The sequence below is a fragment of the Sciurus vulgaris genome (genome assembly GCF_902686455.1).
Source record: "Sciurus vulgaris genome assembly, chromosome: 1".
In the NCBI taxonomy this organism is placed as follows: Eukaryota; Metazoa; Chordata; class Mammalia; order Rodentia; family Sciuridae; genus Sciurus; species Sciurus vulgaris.
The window spans coordinates 80,859,444-80,879,027 of record NC_136461.1 but is presented as its reverse complement, the minus strand read 5'-3'; the positions used below and the strand labels follow the sequence as shown (position 1 = coordinate 80,879,027).

The following is a 19,584-nucleotide window of genomic DNA, read 5'->3' as shown; positions in this document are numbered from 1 at the left end:
CGCCAGCCCCACTTTTTTCTTATTTCTAAGATACTACCATACAGGTTACAGATAATGAAACCATTTATTTGCTAAAGTAAAATTTTTCTAGTATGGATCAGAAAGATCAATTGGAGATGGCACACCAGGTATACAGATGTATCTGTGTATATGAAGCACTGAAAGAATCATGTCTAGAAAGGAAGAATTTTAAAATGAATGCATTGGAGCATTAAATATTAAGATGACTATAAAGAACACTATAGTTATTACTAGTGCCTTACTTTTTTCTCTTAATCTAGTTATTTACTGAAATTCAAATTTGTAAGTCAGACAACTTTCAAATTTCATTTAAAAAAATAGTTTAAAACTTTAGTATTACAGTCCAATATCTAACACTTAAAACACCTAACAATAGAATTTCAGTCATATCCTAGATTTTAATACTTAAGTATTCTGTAGGTTGTTTTATTTTATGTAGCTGATATACCAACTAAATAAATGTAAATTATGCTCTAATACCCCACAAAAACTCAAAAAACCTGAAATATCCTTGATAATTCTATTTGAGTTTTATAAACTGTCACATGTCTAAAAACTAACTGAAGAAATTCTTCCTAAATTTCGAATTAGTTTGCAATTTTTATCTCAAAAAGTATGCATAACTAAAATGCACAGAACTGATTCTGTATATTATAAACAAATTTTTATTTTTCAACCAAGAGTAGTTAATAATCTATATTTTAATAAACCAAAATAAATGCTAAATGTAAGGTAAACATTCTAATTTCTTCCCTCTTTGTGCTATAGTTTCAAAATCTTTTTCAATGAACATGCACTACTTTATATTCCTTTTCTATAAAAATTCTTTGTAAAGCTAGTATAAATGGTTATGCTTCACATATGAGAAACAAAGTAAGATTTTCAAAATGAGGAGGGATAATCTCCAACTCAGGTAGCTTCACTCTATAACTCATTATTCTAATACTGTTACTTGATCCCACCATTCCTGGAAGTCAGAGATATGAGTAACAATAAGAGAGAAAAGAAGAAAGCTGATTACATCTCTAAGTTTATAAAAAACTAAGAAGAAAAGGAGGTGAAACCATGAGTAAGACACCCAATAAAGAATTTCTCCCACCCTACCCTTATATCTTTACAATGATTCTCACTTCAGAATATAGAAGAATCAAATAATTTACTTCCTCCATATGTAATTTTCCACAGTCAACAGGCAATAAACATATGAGGATGAGAAGGCTGATCCTAATATCCTTACCAAATTTATTTCTCCCCAAAACTAAAAATAAAATTCTACTTTAGTTGTATGACTTATACATACTTCTGAAACTATTGTCATTGTTTTAAACAAAAACAAAACAAAACAAAAAATTAGCTAATGAGGTTAGCTCTAAGATCACCTACCTCTCCAGGGTGCAATCTATCCCAGTTTTCATTAATGTATGTCATAAGCTCAAGTTCAGAATCAAAGTATTTCTTCTTGTGAATAACACTTAGGTTGTAAAGGCATAGGTGTGCTATATCTACCCTAGAATCAAAAAATAATCAAAATATACAAAAACAAGATTTTTGGTTATTAAAATTTAGTTTCTTTATAAAACCAGTAATTAAAAATCCAAAGTTTTCAGATGGATAGAGGGTCAATATCCTAAGTCATACTCATAATAAAATTATTACATATGAAAAAGCTGGAAAACATTAGCAAAACATTTACTTATTCTGAATAATAATTATAAGCTAAAAGATACCTGAATTACTTCTTAAAATGCATTCAAAAAATATCTGATTTTAAGAGAAAATAGTTTATAATCAAGATTTTTGTATTTTTAATACTACCCATAAGCTACAGAACAGACCATACTTTACCAGCTTTACTTTATCTGATTTATAAATTAAATCTTATCTGTTCCTAAAATATGTAAAAGACAATAAAAATTCATAAATAGTTTAAGTATTTTATTACTAAATCTACAAAACTGATCATACTTACCACACATAAGAATTACTATACAGAAACAGAAACTGTCATGTTTGTTTAACCTACATATTTTCTACTACATTATTATAAAGGCACAAAAGAACTGGAACTATGAATAATAAGGTTTAAAATGTCTGAAAGCTACATATATGCCATTCTACAATGAACAGCCTTATTAACTTAGCATTAAAAGTGGATAACACTTAGTGAAGATGGCTTAAGGATAAATAAAAGAACTAAAGCCAGGCATAAAGAACAAAGTTTTATTTAAGCAAAGTTTTATTTATTTTATTTAAGCAAGTACACAGCCATAGAACTTTTCATCTTGTAGGTTTAATATATGGCTCCTTTTTTCTTAACAGAAATATCCATTCTTACCACTGTAATGGTAGACGTTTGAGGTATTCTGGTCCAGAACTGCAGACAGAGCAAATAAATGTATAAAACCTAAGGGGAAAAAAGAAAAAGTTCAATATTAAGTCATCAAGGGTATAAATAAATTACAGAATACAGGCAAATATTCAGCAAATGAAGAGCCCAGAGTAAATATAAGGACACCCAAAGTGAAACATACTTTCAATCATGAGACTGTGATTTAAGGAATTTCTTTTCAAATAAGAACACACAATCAAGTAGCTCATTATTTGAGAAGGGACAATTTTTCTTAACCATTAGAGACCTTTGACATTCACATAGATTCATTTGTACCATAGTTTACTAATGCCATGTATGTGTTAGCAACTTAATGGCTGCCCCTACACACACTGCACCATCCAGTGCTCAAAACAACCTAGTAAGATAAGCCCAAAGAAGAAGCTGACCTTCTTAAAGTCAAAAGATGATAATAACTGAATAAGCCAAGATTGAAACCCATGTTTTCCAAATGCCAAATTTAGTGCCCTATCTTCAACTCTACCTCCTAGAACTCTTTTGTTCCACATAATCCTCCATATAGAAAGTACCTGCTTTTAGAAATTCTGTAAGGTATAAACTGTTTCTATAACAAGGTGCTATGGCCTTTTCCAATCCTCTGTCGTATGATCCCTCTAAAGATTTTTAAACAAAGGTAACAATGAAAATAGTTTAGGACACTATGGGGGAAACAAGAGTAAATGCAATCACACCACTTAAAAATTTTCTGGAATAATATCCAAAAGCACAAAAATTATGTGTATTTAAAATACATTATTCAGTATTTCCCCTGTGAGGTGACCTCTTTACAAATCACTGTCAAAATTATTTTTAGAAACTGCAAACTGTAAAATAAACACAATTAAAAAGTCACAAAAATAAAATTAACCCGTAAGATTGAAATGCACTTCTTACCTATCTCCAAATAGCATTGGTTTTTGAAGGCATTGCACACAAGCCTCATGAAACCACTGCTTACATTTGCAGCACTGTAGCATCTTTAAATACCAGCTATTTAAAAAAAAAAAAAAAAAAAAAAGTTAAGATTAAAATTACTAATATTGATGAGGGAAAAGCTTCATTTTTTTTTTTAAGTTCAAGTTTTATTTAAAACATAAAAGAATCGGTTCCTGAAAATGCTGGTGAATTAAGTAAAAGGATAGATACAGTGCTTTCTTCCTACAAGTTAGCCTATCCAAGTACAGGATAATATACAGCACTTCAAGCTGGTAGAATTTCACACTAGTGTAGTGTTACAAGATTATCTGTCTAGATTACGAAGAGATTCTCAGTGTGTGATGCTTAGTTCTGGGTTAACACCTTTACTGAGCATGAACGAGGGCTCCTGCTCCTTGGCCATAGCCAAACCCCTTGGGGCCAAAGTTTTTGGCATAGCATCCTTTGCAATAGATTTCACCTTCTTTCTTGGTCAGAGTTGTTGATTCAAGACTCTTCCCACATTTGGCACATCGGAAACAGTTTTTGTGCCAGGGCTTTCCAGCTCCAATTATCTTCTCGGCAGCATATACAGAATCCCCACATCTGGAACACTTCTCAGCACCTGCGTATTTCTGAGCAAATTTTGAAGTGCTTGGATTTGTTGTAGGCCTGTGAGGTTGAACACTCTCTGGCTTGATGCCCAGCCTCTCACCACGGTCCATGTTGAGCGTGCCAGCACCCTGGCCATAACCATAGCCTTTTGGACCATACTTTTTTCCATAGCAGGATTTGCAGTAGATCTCCTCATCATGAATTGCCACTGTCGTGCTGTCTAAATTTTTCCTGCAAACCATGCACAGAAAGCAGCAGCGGTGGAAGCTCCTCCCATCACACTGCACCTCTTCAGCATGGTACACAGTCCTCCGGCAGGCCCCACACTTGTTTCCACCTCCCCAGACAGGCATTTCGAGTTGGAGGCGGGCGCACGCACCGCGGGCGGAACCAGCGAGACCCGGCCGGAGGGAGCGCGCAGCGAGCCAGGAGCCCGCTTCATTTGTTTTTTAAAACTAAAGTAGTATTACCCAAACTATAGTTATGATTAAAGCATTACACTTTTGCTAAAGTGAATTTTTTTTTTTTCTTTCCCAAAAAGGTTTGTAACGTTGAACGCATTTCATACCTCCTCTCTTGAAAGACAGACATGTCTACTTCTGGTCAATAATGCCCTCAAAGTACAGGCATGGGCTGGGGATACAGCTCAGTTGGTACAGTGGGCAAGCACAAGGCCCTGGGTTCAATCCCCAGCAATGCCGGGGGAGGGGCGGGGAACACAGGCATGGGATCCATCCTTCCTTCCTAGTGCCGAGGATAGAACCCAGGGCCATGTACATGCTAAGCATGTACTATGCCACTGAGCTACATTATCCCCCTCTCCTCCCAGCCCCAGTCTGGACTAAATGCCTGAAGAGGTCATACTGAGAGGAAGGAAGTACTGTTTGCCCCAAATATCAAAAGGCTGTAGACAGTGTGAATGTTCCATTTTATATCTTTACTGTGTTTTTATTATGACAAGAAGTGTAGCAATTTAAATAATTTAAATAAACAACAAAGACATCTAATCTAAGACTATATCAAAACATAAAAATTTGGTCACAAGTTTAACACTATTTCAGAATACAGGTCTATAGATCTGTTTCAGATAGCTGAAGATGCTAAAACTGAATCTTCATCTCAGAAGGATATATTCTCTTTTCAATTAGTGTATGATTTTACACCATGAAACCCTTCTATGAGTAACACATTAGTTCTAAATAACACCTTTTCTCCCAATAAATGAGACCCACGCTAATACTAATTGTAAGCCATACATAGGCAAAGGCAAGAAGCCAGCATGTTAAGTCAATTATCAAATGACTTATGAATACTAACTACAATCCATGCATTCTACTAGATGGTGAAACTAACGTGGTTACTAATATCAGACACACTTCCTATCCTTTTAATGGATAGATAATGAACGATCTACCTCATAAAATGTCTATTAATGATTTCCACCTGTTTTGAAAAATGCTTTAAACAAAATGCTAGTATTAAATAAGTAAAGGAAAAAGATAAGCCTGTTCACTGTTTCTCTTTTATAAGTAACTGATTTTTAAAAACTAGACAAATACTTTTTAAAGTTGCAGATGACCAAAAACTGAGAAATCTTACAAAACTGTTAAATCACAAATGAATATTCCACAAGATCAGAGGTGAGGTAGAATAAGGAACTAAAAATACATTCATTTATATATTCATTTCCATCAATGAACACCTTATGGAGGTGGCGCATATCCCAGTGACTTGGGACGCTGAGACAGGAGGATCACAAGTTCAGGGACAGCCTCACAACTTAGCAAGACTCTCAACAATATAGTTAAATCTTGTCTCAAAATAAAAATTAGAAATTGGCTAGGGATGTGGCTCACTGGTAAAGTGCCCTTGGGCTCAATGCCCAATACCCACCCCCCCAAAAAAAAGAAAGAAAAAAAAAAGCTGCTAAAGTTATTAGTTGACCACCTACATGAACCTAGAGAATATATATCCAATGTTCAAAGCAGGTAATAAAATTTTTTTTTGCAACAAAAGAAGCGTCATTCTGGAACCCTAAATAGCCCATTAAATCATTATATTCTATCAGACTATTTCTGGAAACACTACCTTTCCCAAACATGATGCAGTATTTCAAGAATAACTTTCAAACACTGGAAAGAAACAGAGTTTGGAAATTATGTCATAAAGACTGTTTGCTGTCAGTGGAAATTTTAGTCTGGAGAAGAGAATGTTATTGCTACAAGGGTCGCAGAAGTGGGGAACAAAATTTCTGGCATAAAATACACATAATTTTTTTTTTTTTTTTAAGTGTATGTGGGGGGACCTGAAGATTGAACCCAGGGGTACTCTACCACTGTGCTAAATCCCCAGACTTTAATTTCTTGAGACAAGGTCTCACTGAGTTGCCAAGGCTGGTCTGGAACTTTTGATCTTCCTGCCTTAGACCCCTGAGTAGAGGGGATTATAGATATGTGCCATTGCATCTGACTTGCAACATTTTTAAGAGTCACTCCTTATTACAGATAAAATGTATTTAGTTTGAAAGGCAGAACTGAGGACCATTGACCAAAAATTAGAGGCAAATTTCTAAATATTCTGAATTAGAATGTTGGTTTGAAATTTTGATAAACCCCCACCAAGTACTGGGGATTGAACCCAGAGGCACGTTATCACTGAGCTGCATCCCCAGCCCTTGTAGTTGTCAAAGCTGGCCTTTAACTTGTGATACTCCTGCCTCTGTCTCCCAAACAGCTGAGATTACAGGTGTGCACCACCATACCAGGCTGATACAGCAAACATTTAATAATGAAAACTAAAGAAATTATAACCTCTAATTATGGATATATATAATTTAACTAGAATGGTCGACTTCAACTGATTTCCTTTTATAATCTAGATAACAATCAACTGTAGCTATCAAAGCATCTGGGAGTCTTTTTTTTTTTTTTTTTCTCGGTACTGGGGATTGAACCCAGGGCCTTGTGCTTGCAAGGCCTCGTGCTACCAACTGAGCTATATCCCCAGCCCGCATCTGAGAGTCTTAAGAAACAAAATAAAACACAAATACAATACAAAATAAAATACAAGTATGCAAACACTTGAGGGTGTACACAAATTCTTACTACTAAAATTCAAATAGCCTATTAAACTTTAAATATCCTGGTTACCAATATTCTGGTTATCAAGTATCATTTAGAGATATGGTTCCCATTATAGCTCTCTAGTACCTGGATGAGATATTTTTTCAGTTAAAACTACTTGGTATTTTCTTCTGGCAAATGATCTTGTATTCATAAGAAATGAAATATTTAGGAAAGAATTATAAGATATAACCTCTAATCAATCTATCTTGATTCTGCAGTTTAACCAAAATCTGTCTCTCATGCTCTCAAATAGTAGTATTAAATGTAACAGCTTCAAAATAGTCGATCATATCAAATGTGAAATCCAATAAAACTACATAAACTTCAGACCTAACAGTGGACCCCTGCAGTGAATGTTTTCCCTTTTATAAGATATATGCATACGTACTATTCATTTTAAAATGCCAGAAAAGTATTATAGTAAGATTTTTCAAATACATCAATATGAGTAAAATCTAGATGAGAATTTTTTGGGTGAAATAATGGTGAATTTTCTTCACCTAGTTTTCTTCTTCTTCTTCTTCTTTTTTTTAATACCGGGAATTGAACTCAGGGGCTTTTGGCCACTGAGCCACAGCTCCAGCTCTATTTTGTATTTTATTTAGAAACAGGGTCTCACTAGGTTGCTTAGGGCCTGGCTAACTTGCTAAGGCTGACTCTGAACTCCATCCTCCTGCCTCAGCCTCCTGAGCCGTTTGGATTATAGGTGTGCACCACAGAGCCCAGTCCTAGTTTTCTTTTTTTTTTTTTTTTTTTTTGCGGCACTGGGGATTGAACCCAGGGCCTTTAGCACTCTGCCAACTGGGCTATCTCCCCAGCCCCCAAGTTTTCTTTAGTGATACTTTGAACCATTTGGAATTTACTATCACTCTTATACCACCAATCAGTAAGAAAAAGAGGACAATGTAAGCAAATAAAAATTACTTAAAGAGGATTAAGAAACTGTATTACTTACTCTCCAGGGCCTCCACAATAGCAGTAACACTGCTGGACATTGGTTTTATGACCTGCATCCCATTCAAGGTCTGCCACACTATAGGGTAATGTCTGCTTCATGACTTGCAATGCTTTGGCATTTGGTCCTTTTTTAAGTGCACCACCCCTCTATATATTAGAGGGAAAAAAATCATTTGAAAGAGTAAAGGTTAAAATTTTAAACACAGTTCTATAATTTAAAAATGCCTGAGGCTTCTAAAAATTTTTTCTAAATTTCTAACATATCACAAACTGATTAACAATCTCTATTTTCTTCTTTCAAATTATTGCCAATTCCCATATCATTGTCATGAAAGAGAATAACTGAAAATCACCTAAGAATCCTTAAACAATAAACATGGATTTTTTCTAGCAAACAACTGCTCATACCATTCAAATAAACTTTTGATGTAAATAATTATTACATTGAGAGTGCTTTAAAAATACCAGTTAGGGCTTTAGCCCAAGACACTTAAAAGATACCTTTGTTGTTGTTGCAAAAACACACTGTCGACAGAGCCATTTTTCATCTGAATCAATCACACTGGAATCAATATGAGGTGTATGACACAACTGATGATACCCTTAATATCAAAAAGAGCATAAAGCAAATTCTATTTTATTAATAAATAATGCAAAACACAATTTCAAGAAGGCATTTTTGTATTGTTTCCTATATTAAAATATTTACAATTGAGAAATCAACTTAAGATAATAGCTTCAAATTACAAATGTATTTTTCATTCATCTTCAACACAAGTGTTCAGTATATAACAAAATTTTCCCACAAGATTAAAAGAAGGGCTGGGGATATAGCTCGGTTGGTAGAGTGCTTGCCCGGGAAGCACAGGACCCTGGGTTCAATCCCCAGCACCACAAAAAAAAAAAAAAAAAACAAGAACAAGATTAAAAGAAATCAATATTTACCTTGGCCACATTTATCACATATAACCATTTCATTAGGAGCTTCTGAATACTCTTCTTGACATATTGTACAGACCATTTCCCCACTTCCAGTGGCTCCTGAAATATTTAAAACATACATTAAAAAGAGGGTCACAAAGAATCCCACATAAAACTACTTTTATGACTCAGTGGATAGCCCATATGGGCAGTGTTTGATAAAATGCTATCTCTCAAAATGCTTTCTCTATTTTCTCTGTGTTCTTTCCGCCTTTAACTTTAGATGCTTGTGTACATTTATACTTTAATCTGCTTTTTGGCAGAGGGCTCAATTTATGTTATTCTCAGGCAGCATCCCAATTACTCATTTCTGATATTCCCACTCCTGGGGGTAGGACCAGGGGGTGAGGGAGGTTTAAGGTACTAACCAAGAGCATGCATTCATTCATCCTACATCACTAATATCATGAGACTAAAGGAAAAAGACAAGGAAAATATGTAAATAATCTCCTTTCTCTCTGGATTCAGAATACTTCTTTTGATTTACTCATTTATGAAAAAGACTGGACATCAATTATTTCATCTCTGAAATCTGGAACTATACTGTACAATAATGTACACTAACAGGATCCCACTGTAAAAGGAGGTCGGGAGTTCCAGTTATCATTAGTGTTTGTGTATTTATTTATTTATTTTCTGGTACTGGGGATGAAACCTAGGGGCACTTTACCATTGGGCTACATCCCCAGTCTTTAATTTTGAGACAGCATTTCATTAAGCTGCTTAAGGCCTTGCTAAATTGCCAAGGCTGAACTTGCTATCCTCCTGCCTCAGCCTCCTGAATCACTGGGATTACAGATGTGCACCAATGTGCTCAGCTATTAACTATACTTCTTATCTAAATAAGAAATCACTTTAAAAAAAAATTTAATATCTTTATTTATTTTCATGCAGTGCTAAGGATTGAACCCAGTGCTTCACAAGTGCTAGGCATATGCACTACCACTGAGTCACAACCCCAGCCCAGAAATCACTTTTTCCATAAGCATTTTTATTCTTTAAAAAAAAAAAAAAAAAAAAAAATCAAAAAATTTATACTATTTTATCATGCCAACATATTATCATTTCCAATATTTTCTTCGTGACTTCAATATATTCAAAATAATAATGCGCACACTTTATTCATAAACAATATTTATAATTTTATGCTACAGGTCAAGTATTGTGTAGATTCTTCACGTTTTATTTAATTCTACAATTAACTTATTAGATAAATACCTTACTCCTAGAGAAAAAGTGAGGCTCAGACAGATAAAACAGCCAAAAGACCCTCAATTATAAAGTATCAAGGCTAGGATCCAACTCAGATGTGACAGAATCCCTATTCTCTCCACCACAAGGTACTTCCTTTCACCAATACTATGTAATATTTCTTCTATCAAAAGCATTTTCACATAGCCAGTTTTCAAAATTGTAACTTTTAATAACTTCATTATATAGCATCTAGTGGAAAGAACCAAATTTATTTCATTACACTTCTACTGTTGGCCATATAGGTTAGCAATTATTGTTTTGTCTGTTTTTTTGTATTTTTGCTTACTTGTTTGTTTGTTTTGGTCTCCTGTCGTCTCTCCTCAACTCTGTTTACTTGGTATGCTTGGTAGGACCTGGCCTCCCATAGCTCCTGGGATTATGGCTCCAGTCAGGAAAGTAATCAGACAGCCTGGGACCTCTCAGCCCAAATCTGCAACTCCCTGGAAAGGGAATGATAGCCCCTGCCTGGAGTAGGTGCCTGAGTTGATTCCCACTATAAGAGTGAGAGGGAAGGCAGGTCTTCAGTAAAAGGGGTGCTGATCCAATAAACAATATACATTCACCTCAGAAAACATTGCTGAGGAACCTGGGAATACCTTTACTTATGAAGTTCAAGTACATGTTTTTTACCATCAAGTGTACGAGAATCTTCCCATATTGCTTAGTGCCCTTATACTATCTCCTCTACTACAAAATCCAGCTGACTACTGTAGTCTTGGTCTTTTCATTTTAGAAATACCAAATATTTTGTTACTTAAAATAAGCTACAGTGAACACTTTTCATCTAGCTTTTTTCTTCTAAATTATTTCTTATGAATAAACTGGTTAGAAGTGGGTCTTGGACGGATCAGAGCATAAAATTTCTATTTATTTAATGCAACTGTTAAAGTGATCACCAATATAGAAATTTATACTTCCACCAGCACTGCAGGAGTATATCATTTCACAGAAACAAAAATTCTTTTTAAAAAACCCTTTCTGAACTTATGTAATAGTCAACATCACATATATCTCCCTCTTATGGCACACATTTCTTTGCTGACAGGATCACATTTTTCCTTATTTATGTAAATTTTTAAAAAGTATATTGCTAGATAAAATTAATGTATTATTATATGTGTAAAATACATACACATTATTATATACATATATATATACACAAATACATATTAATAAATAACGTGTAGGTTTCTTACAAGGAAGAAAACTACTAAAACTATTTCCCACTGATCTGCCATATGATTTTCAGATTTACTTTTTACTTGCATTGTATAGTAATGAGTTTAAGTGCAGAAAAGAAGTTACACGGTCAAGGAGCAACCCTTTGTAATTCTAGAGGTAGTATAAGGAACCAGTAAAGATAGATCAACCACAGATCACTAATGTGATATACTACGTGGGGTTCTTATTAGACAGGATTCCTCACTTTCACAATTTTCTACCTCTGTACACCTGGTTTTCTTCTTTTCTGACCCCTTTTAAAGGAAAGGAGAAAAGGAAGGAACAAAAAGACAGACCTATAATAAACCTGAAAAAACTTCCAAAAGACAAAAAAGCTGAAAGAGACACAGCAAATAGAAGAAACAGGAAGCAATATAACATGTTTCAGTCCCACTATGGAGAAGCCCATCTTTATTTACAAAGTAAGAAAAGGGAATAATGCTGTATATAGGGTACTTTTTAAAACTCTGCTCAAATGTGTGAATTAGCATAAAACAATATATTCAATAGAAAATGTCAAGTTTAAGAAAATCAAATTTTAGAATAAATCATGTTCAAAAGAAATAGTAGCACCTGCCTGTTTGAATGTCCTTCCAGAGAACCCAGGATTTAGAACTGTCTTCAAATATGATGAAGCAGCTCTGTTTCAAAATGTTTATCTGCAATACAGAAGAATGTTTGTGGTAATTTCTTAAAATAATCAACATGAAGTTTAAGATTATTAAAAATTCACTGCAAAAACAACAAAATGCCTTCTATTAAGATAACTTGCCTTTTTGATAGTTCCAAGATAAAACAAGCCATCTGACCATCTAGCTAGGACATCCTGACCCTCTTCAAATTTACATGCTGGCTTTTTGGCTTTATGTCCATCCTGTAAAGACAGCTTGGTCAAGGATGTTGGGGTCTTTTGGTTTCGACGTAAAGGAGACCGCTTGTGGACCAGTGAATTACCTGCCCCTGTAGAGTCTCTGTTTAGGGAATAAAAGACCAAAGATATGACTTACTTATATATACAGCTTATACCAATGATAAATGTCAATCAAAAAATTGGTTTGTTAAAAACTTAAATTGAAGGAAATACAAGGACCTCGAATCACAAATACTCTCCAAGTTAAGTTTAAAACAAAGCAACAGCAATTCTCAATATTCATTCACTATACACCTAAAGTGAGGCCAAATTCAGCAACCACTCCAATATAACATATCTGGGCAGGTGTCATTAAAAGAACAGCTTTAGTGGAGGCAGGCAGGTCACAGTTACAAGAAAAGAAAGCCTTGAATCTCATGACTGGGTTTTAATAAAGAACAAAAGTGAATTAAACCATAATTGTTAATTACACCACCCAATAAAGACACATTAACTTTGGGCAGGTAGATCAGGTTATTCACACTCACTGGAACGGCAGTCATGACTTCCTTACAGCAAATCACTATTGAATTTAGCCCTTTTTATTTTGACCTGTTTATCACAACCCTTTAAATATGCAGACTGGGAGTTTAAAACAAACTCACAAAATCACATTCAAATGCAAAGTATATTATTAAGAACTTTTACTTCTTTTTAAGCGACCTCAAAATGATACACTGCAAAATTGTAACCTGTGTAATAGTCATTCCATAAACACCAAAGCATACCCCCATCAATTTTCTTAAAAGTAACAGTGTTTGGTTTCACTGTTCCAATTTAAGGTTTCACTAATTAAACATACAATGACATGTAAAACTACACAGACAATAATCCTAAAATCAACAGCATAAAAGTTTAGTAAAAATAAAACAAGTGAGGAAGGAAAAAGAGTTTCATTACCTAAAAATTAAGAATAACTAATTTTAGAACCAAAAATTTCATAAATTCTTGTGAATCCTGACACTGCTACAACAAAGAACTTTGAAGACATTATGTTATGTGAAATAAGCAAGACAAAAAGGACAACTACTATATAAGGCACTTATATAAGGTACATAGAGTAGACAAATTCATAGAAAGTAGAATGGTGGTAGCTAGTGGCTGGGAGGAGAAGGGAGTTGATGTTCAAATGAGACAGTTTTAGTTTGAAAAAATACATTTTAAAGACATTCAAAGAAATAATAACTAATACCTTCTATAAGTTGCTGAAAAAATTAATCTACACATCCAAGAAACTCAACAAACTCCAAGTACAATAAGTGCAAAGATATTCTACATTCAATCTCACCAAAGTAAAAATGCTGAAAGACAAAAAGAAAATCTTGAAAGCAGCATGTACAAAGGAATCCCAATAAGTTTAATAGGAGACCGCTCATCAGAAATTAAAGGCAATAGGCTGACATAAAGTGCTAAAAGAAACTATCAACCCAGAATCTTACATCTAGCAACACTGTCCTTTAAAACTGGCATAGACACTTCCAGATAAACAAGAACTGTACCTATTATTAGCAGAGTCACCTTACAAGAAACACCAAGGAAGGTCTTCAGGTTTAAAGTAAATAAACCAAAAGAAATTCAAATGTACACACACATCAACCAACAGCATTGGTAAAAGTAATTAAATAATTATAAAAGAATGAATGCGTATTTCCTCCAAAGCCAAGTATACAAAATATTAAGTATATACCCCAATTGTTAGGCCTAAAACATAAAGAAATGTGTTATATTTGACAAGAACAGCACAAAGGAGGCAGGTGGGGCAAAACTATATTAAGGAAGTGTCATAAGATAGTCACTTGAACACACAGGAATGAAGAAATTCAAAACAGGTAAATACAAGGATAAATATAAAATGAAGTCTGTCACATCAATAAAGTATCCGCGGGCCTGAGGATATAGCTCAGTTGGTAGATTGCAAAGGCCCTGGGTTCCTGGGTTCAATCCCCAGCACTGCAAAAAAAAAAAAAGTATCTGCTATATCCGTAAGTCACTCACTGTTTCAATTAAAAATAATGTTCTAAGAAATAGCTACCCTTTAAGCTGGCAACTCGAAGGCAGAAATACCTTATGCATACTTCCTATTTCATAATAATATTAAAAACCTAAATTCAAAGTCCATAGTTAAAGATAATTTTTACTGTTTCACCAAAAATGTTCATAAGTAAAGTTTTGTGAGTATATATGTGTATGTTTACTTTATATTTTTTACTGTTAGCACAAAACAACAAAGAATACTAGCAAAGTGTGATGTCACTGCCTTGATTCATACTAAGGTACAAAGCAGTTTTATCTAACTGTGAGCATTCTTCTGTACACATGTCAACACAGTAGGGAAGGCAAAAAAGTCAGGTGTGCTATAGTTACAGCTCGTGGGAGGTTAAAGTGGGAGGATGGCTAGAGCCCAATAGTTTAATACAAACCTGAGCAACACAGTGAGACTCCCATCTCAAAGAAAAATCTAAGTATTATTTGATCTTGCGGTCCTCTGAAAGGTTCCGTGAGTCAAATTTTTAAGAACCATTGTTCTAAATAAAGAAATTATATATTGCCATATGTTATTATTATAGCCATCTGTGAGAAAGGAACACTTTAGAAATACGAGGGATTTAAATGTCTGACAGGATGAGTACTAGAAAGTAGAAGTAAAAATGGAAGATGAATAACAGTGAATTCTATCAGCTGGACTGCTCAAGGTCAGGCTGAGAACCTTTAGACACAATTTTATACCTTTAAACAACAGTGTGAAAATAACCACATTAGCAAAACAATTCTTACAAAGTTATACATCTGATGATTACTGGAGGGATTTTGTACCCCTTAAGTAACTAACCAAAGTCTGAACAACATAAAGATAGGCAAAAAATGACCTCAGTACAATGCCAGGGAGTCTAATATGTTATGATCTAGAATCTTCTAATTCTGGAGTGGAAAATGTATAAAACAATCAAAATTGCAAACATTTCCAGACAATTTCATATGCTCCACTATTGTTTCAACAAATTACTCCTTTTGAAAATATTTTTTAGTTGTCAATGGACCTTTATTTTACTTATTTATATATGGTGCTGAGAATCAAACCCTATGCATAGCACATGCCAGGCAAGCATGAGCTACAATCCCAGCCCCCTCCCTTTTTCTTGATGGCAAGGTCTGCATCTGCCTTACTCTACACTGTCCGATTCCCACGGCACAGCAATTGTCCTTAAATGATAAAACATCAAATCTTTTTAATTTTTTCATTGCTTAGGGCTTCTGTCCTGCTTTTCTTTTTTCTTTTTCTTTTTCTTTTTTTTTTTTTTAAGTATTTTTAGTTGCAGATGGACACAATATCTTTATGTCGTTTATTTAGTTTCATATGGTGCTGGGGATCAAACCCAAGCGCCCCACACGTGCTAGGCAAATGCTCTACCACTGAGCCACAACCCCAGCACCAGTCCTGCTTTTCTTAATATTCTGGTGTATTGTGAGGAACGAGAACTAACCTAATAAAGTTACACTTGATACCTTATACTTCTTCCTACAACCTTATTTTTATTCCCACTGACAGCCAAACCTCTGGGAAAATTATTAAGATTACTATGTGCACCACCCTACATTAAGCATTTTGCATATTCATTCATAAAACATTTTTTTTTAAATTTTAGTTGTCAATAGACTTTTATTTATTTACATACATGCAGTGCTGAGAATCAAACCCAGTGCCTCACACATGCTAAGCAAATCACAACTTCAGTCCCACAAAACTATTTTTTAAACTCCAATCATGAGCCACTTACTATGCCAGAGGTTATACATGAGGTTATTTAATATTCAGAGAAATGCTATGGAGAATTTTTGGAGATAAAGATTTTACACATTCCATTTCACATGAGAAAACTCCAACTCTAAGATGGACTAAATAATTTGACAAAGGTTACAGAATAACAAACCAGTAATCAATAAATCCCCCTACTGGAACCTTCATCTATGGCATTCAACTATGCTTCACAACATGCAAGAATCTGGGAGAAATGGGGGAAAAACTAAAATTCTGATTACTTGTGCTCTCTTCCCACCACTTTTTCATACTTCTTTTCTTCCATTCACAGCCACACCTCTGGGGAAAAGTTATACACACTGTCTCCAATTCTATAGTCTATCCCTCTTAGTCTTCAACCCATGGCAACTATCGTCCCAATCTCCACCAAAAACAAGGGATGTCTTTATTCCTCTTATTCACCGTTGTATCCTCAATGCTCTATGGCATTATGTGGAATTTATAAAGTTCAAGGCAAGAAAACCTCTAAGGAGTTTTTTTCTGTCAATGACTACAGGCACAAACAAAATGTTTTACTCTAAGAACAGACTTCTTGAATTCAAATTTAAGGCAAATAACACACTGACCTTTTACTCAAATAAACATAAAGAACATACATCACATAAAACTGCATTAATAAATAAATCATTTGGCTGCAGTGGTACATGCCTATAATCCTGGTGAATCAGGAGGGTGAGGCAGGAGGATAGAGAGTTCAAAGTCAGCCTCAGTAACTTAATGAGGCCCTGATCAATTTAGTGAGACTGTCTCAAAACATAAAAAGGACTGGGAATGTGGCTCAGTGACTAAGTGCCCCTGGGGTTCAATCTCTGGTACCAAAAATAAATATAAATATATAAATTAAGTAATTTGCAAAAGCATTATCTTCCTTTAAAATTTCTCTGCCCAAAGAAATCTTATGGAAAACAAAGTTAAGAAAAGGGTAATGATCCACAGCTCAGACACAACCAGGATAAACACCTTTGTACAGGTTCTACGGGTGAAACTCCCCTCCTTTCTAGCATATGACCTTTATTAGGAGTCAACTAATTTTCTAATTTTAAAACTTTCTAATTACAAAGGTAAACATGCTGACAGCTAAATAAAGGAATAAATAAAGTGAAACTTTCCTATGGTACTTCATCCTACTGCAGAAACTATTAATCTCCTGAATTTTCTTATGTGTGCACCACACAGATGTAATTCACAAGAATAGTTTTAACAAAAAGAACTATATATATATAACACACACATACATATATATGTACACAAACATACATACAGTTCTGGAACTTTTCTCACAAAACAATGTATCTTAAGCAATGTTAACTTCCACCTGATAAATACAAAATGAAGGCAGAACAAAACTTTTCCCTGGCTGCTAAACTACTTTCTAACCGTTACTCAAATGAGGAACAATTATGTTTCCAGTGTTTTACTATTAAAAGCAACAATAAAGAACTGATTCTTTTACATTTCCAACTAGCACATAAAATAAATTCATAAAGAATAATCACTATCAAATAACACATACAATTTTCCTCTTTATAGACTATTACAAACATTAAAAAGCGTACAAAAAACGCATGATTAACAATCAAGTACTTATTACTGAGTTTGAATTATCTCATGGTCAAAATTTCTCAGTAAAACACCCATTTTTCTCATTCTTATATGTGCATTATCTAATGTCACAGATATTGTCAAATTATTCTAAAAGGTACCAATTACCATTCTCACTGACACTATCAGAGTAGTACTTAATGGTACACACTTTCATAACAGTATTCTTTTGCTTCTGGGCAACACACACACACACACACACACACATACACAAAATTCCTATTATTAGCAAAGCATTTTTTTGATGTTTTTAACAACTTGTATGACTTCTAGAATCTTCCGTTGATTTTCTTTGCCCAAATTTTTTAAAATATATTTTTTAGATGTTGATGGACCTTTATTTTATTCATTTATTTTTATGTGGTGCTGAAAATCAAACCCAGAGCCCCATACACACCAGGCAAGCGCTCTACCACTAAGTCACAACCCCAGCCCCTTTTTGCCCAATTTTTAACCAAAATTTTTTCATAATTTAAGAGCATTTTACGTATTATGAATAACCCTTCATTATACATATTGCAAGTACTTTTCCCAGTTCACACACAGCAAAGTGCCATGATAAATAAACTTTTTGACTGGGAGACCAATACCCCTTTTGGGTGCTAAGCTGACTGTTGTCAATAGTCACAAAACTATATCCTTCACCTCACCTCATTTCAAATTCAAGTTATCTATAATTTTTAAAAAGAGCTTAGAGCACAGAAAATTTAAAAAGAAAACTGAAACAAATGAAAGAGCTAGCCCACATGCATTTTCCTTATATCCTGTTTCTCCTTACCCCTGCAGTTGAGTTATGCTTCCTGCTACTCCCAATATCAATCTAATGCTTCCAGCTCGTATCTTCCTTGTATAGGATGTTATTAATGTCTAGAATCCTTCCTCAAACGGCAGCTTCTCCCAAATGGAACTTATGCATGCTAAATTTCACTGTATTTGGTAGATATTCTTTGTTATATAGGTTCAATACAATTCTAATTAAAATTCCAACACTCATGGGCTAGAGCTGGAGCTCAGTGGCAGAAGAGCACTTGCCTAGCACATGTGAGACACTGGGTTTGATCCTTAATGCTACATAAAAATAAACAAATAAAGGCCCACAGTCCATCTACAACAACCAAAAAAAATTTTCAACACTCACCAAAAACGGGGGGAGGGAATAAAAAAAATTAAATTCTGGCAGGATTTTTGAGGTCAAACACATTATAAAATTAATATAAAAACCTAAAGGTTGGGCTAAGGATGTAGCTCAGTTGGTAGAGTGCTTGCCTTGCATGCACAAGGCCCTGGGTTCATTCAATCCCCAGCTCCACATAAAACAAAACAAAAAAACCTAAACGTTCATATTATAGGTAAGCCAATTTTTAAAAGAAGAACAAAGAGAAGACTAGACCAACCAGAAACCTGACATATTTCAGAGAAAAACTGTCCTAAACTGGTAAGAAAAAGACATTAAAACCAATACAAATACAAAAAGACATTAAAACCAATACAGTGGTAGAGTGCTTGCCTAGTATGTGCAAGGCCCTGGGTTCAATTCCCCTCCCCAAAAAGCAACAGAATAAAAACAAACTGTTTTATATATAGGAAATTGATAAATTGTAAAGAGAATACCAAAAAAAAAAAAAAAAAAAAAAAAAAATCAGTACAAAAAGGTATTATTTAGTAAATATATGTAAATAGTATATTCTGTAAATTTAATTCATTTAAGAGAAAAAAAGTGTACATCTAATATACAAAAAGGTGAACTGCAAATGAATTAAAGACGAAAGTAAAATTT

The 19,584-nt window shown here is 34.3% G+C and overlaps 2 protein-coding genes across 9 annotated transcripts in view; both read right to left on the bottom strand.

Annotated features, from left to right (window-relative positions):
- MTF2 (metal response element binding transcription factor 2) overlaps nucleotides 1-19,584 on the bottom strand; it is a 58,011-nt gene that overhangs the window by 15,079 nt on the left and 23,348 nt on the right. For 2 of the 8 annotated variants that reach the window (XM_079149951.1, XM_079149953.1), the window contains exons 2-10: nucleotides 12,433-12,449; nucleotides 12,251-12,352; nucleotides 12,056-12,137; nucleotides 8,968-9,063; nucleotides 8,524-8,624; nucleotides 8,021-8,169; nucleotides 3,305-3,400; nucleotides 2,357-2,425; nucleotides 1,405-1,528 (exon numbers count right to left, since the gene is read on the bottom strand). In XM_079149951.1, coding sequence (XP_079006077.1) covers nucleotides 1,405-1,528; nucleotides 2,357-2,425; nucleotides 3,305-3,400; nucleotides 8,021-8,169; nucleotides 8,524-8,624; nucleotides 8,968-9,043 — 615 coding nt within the window. In that variant the 5' untranslated portion in view covers nucleotides 9,044-9,063; nucleotides 12,056-12,137; nucleotides 12,251-12,352; nucleotides 12,433-12,449. Of the gene's footprint in view, nucleotides 1-1,404; nucleotides 1,529-2,356; nucleotides 2,426-3,304; nucleotides 3,401-8,020; nucleotides 8,170-8,523; nucleotides 8,625-8,967; nucleotides 9,064-10,543; nucleotides 10,751-12,051; nucleotides 12,138-12,250; nucleotides 12,450-19,584 lie in introns of all 8 variants that reach the window. The other 6 variants (XM_079149949.1, XM_079149950.1, XM_079149954.1 and 3 more) reach the window with 5 other exon arrangements.
- Nucleotides 3,477-4,367, bottom strand: LOC306652900 (cysteine and glycine-rich protein 2-like). The gene has a single exon (XM_079125537.1). It carries the CDS (start codon nucleotides 4,291-4,293, stop codon nucleotides 3,712-3,714), a length of 582 nt encoding a protein of 193 aa, XP_078981663.1. The 5' UTR covers nucleotides 4,294-4,367; the 3' UTR covers nucleotides 3,477-3,711.

Bases quoted from the DNA above. Each gene is read 5' to 3' on its own strand.
- LOC306652900 (XM_079125537.1), bottom strand. From the start codon at position 4,293: ATGCCTGTCTGGGGAGGTGGAAACAAGTGTGGGGCCTGCCGGAGGACT.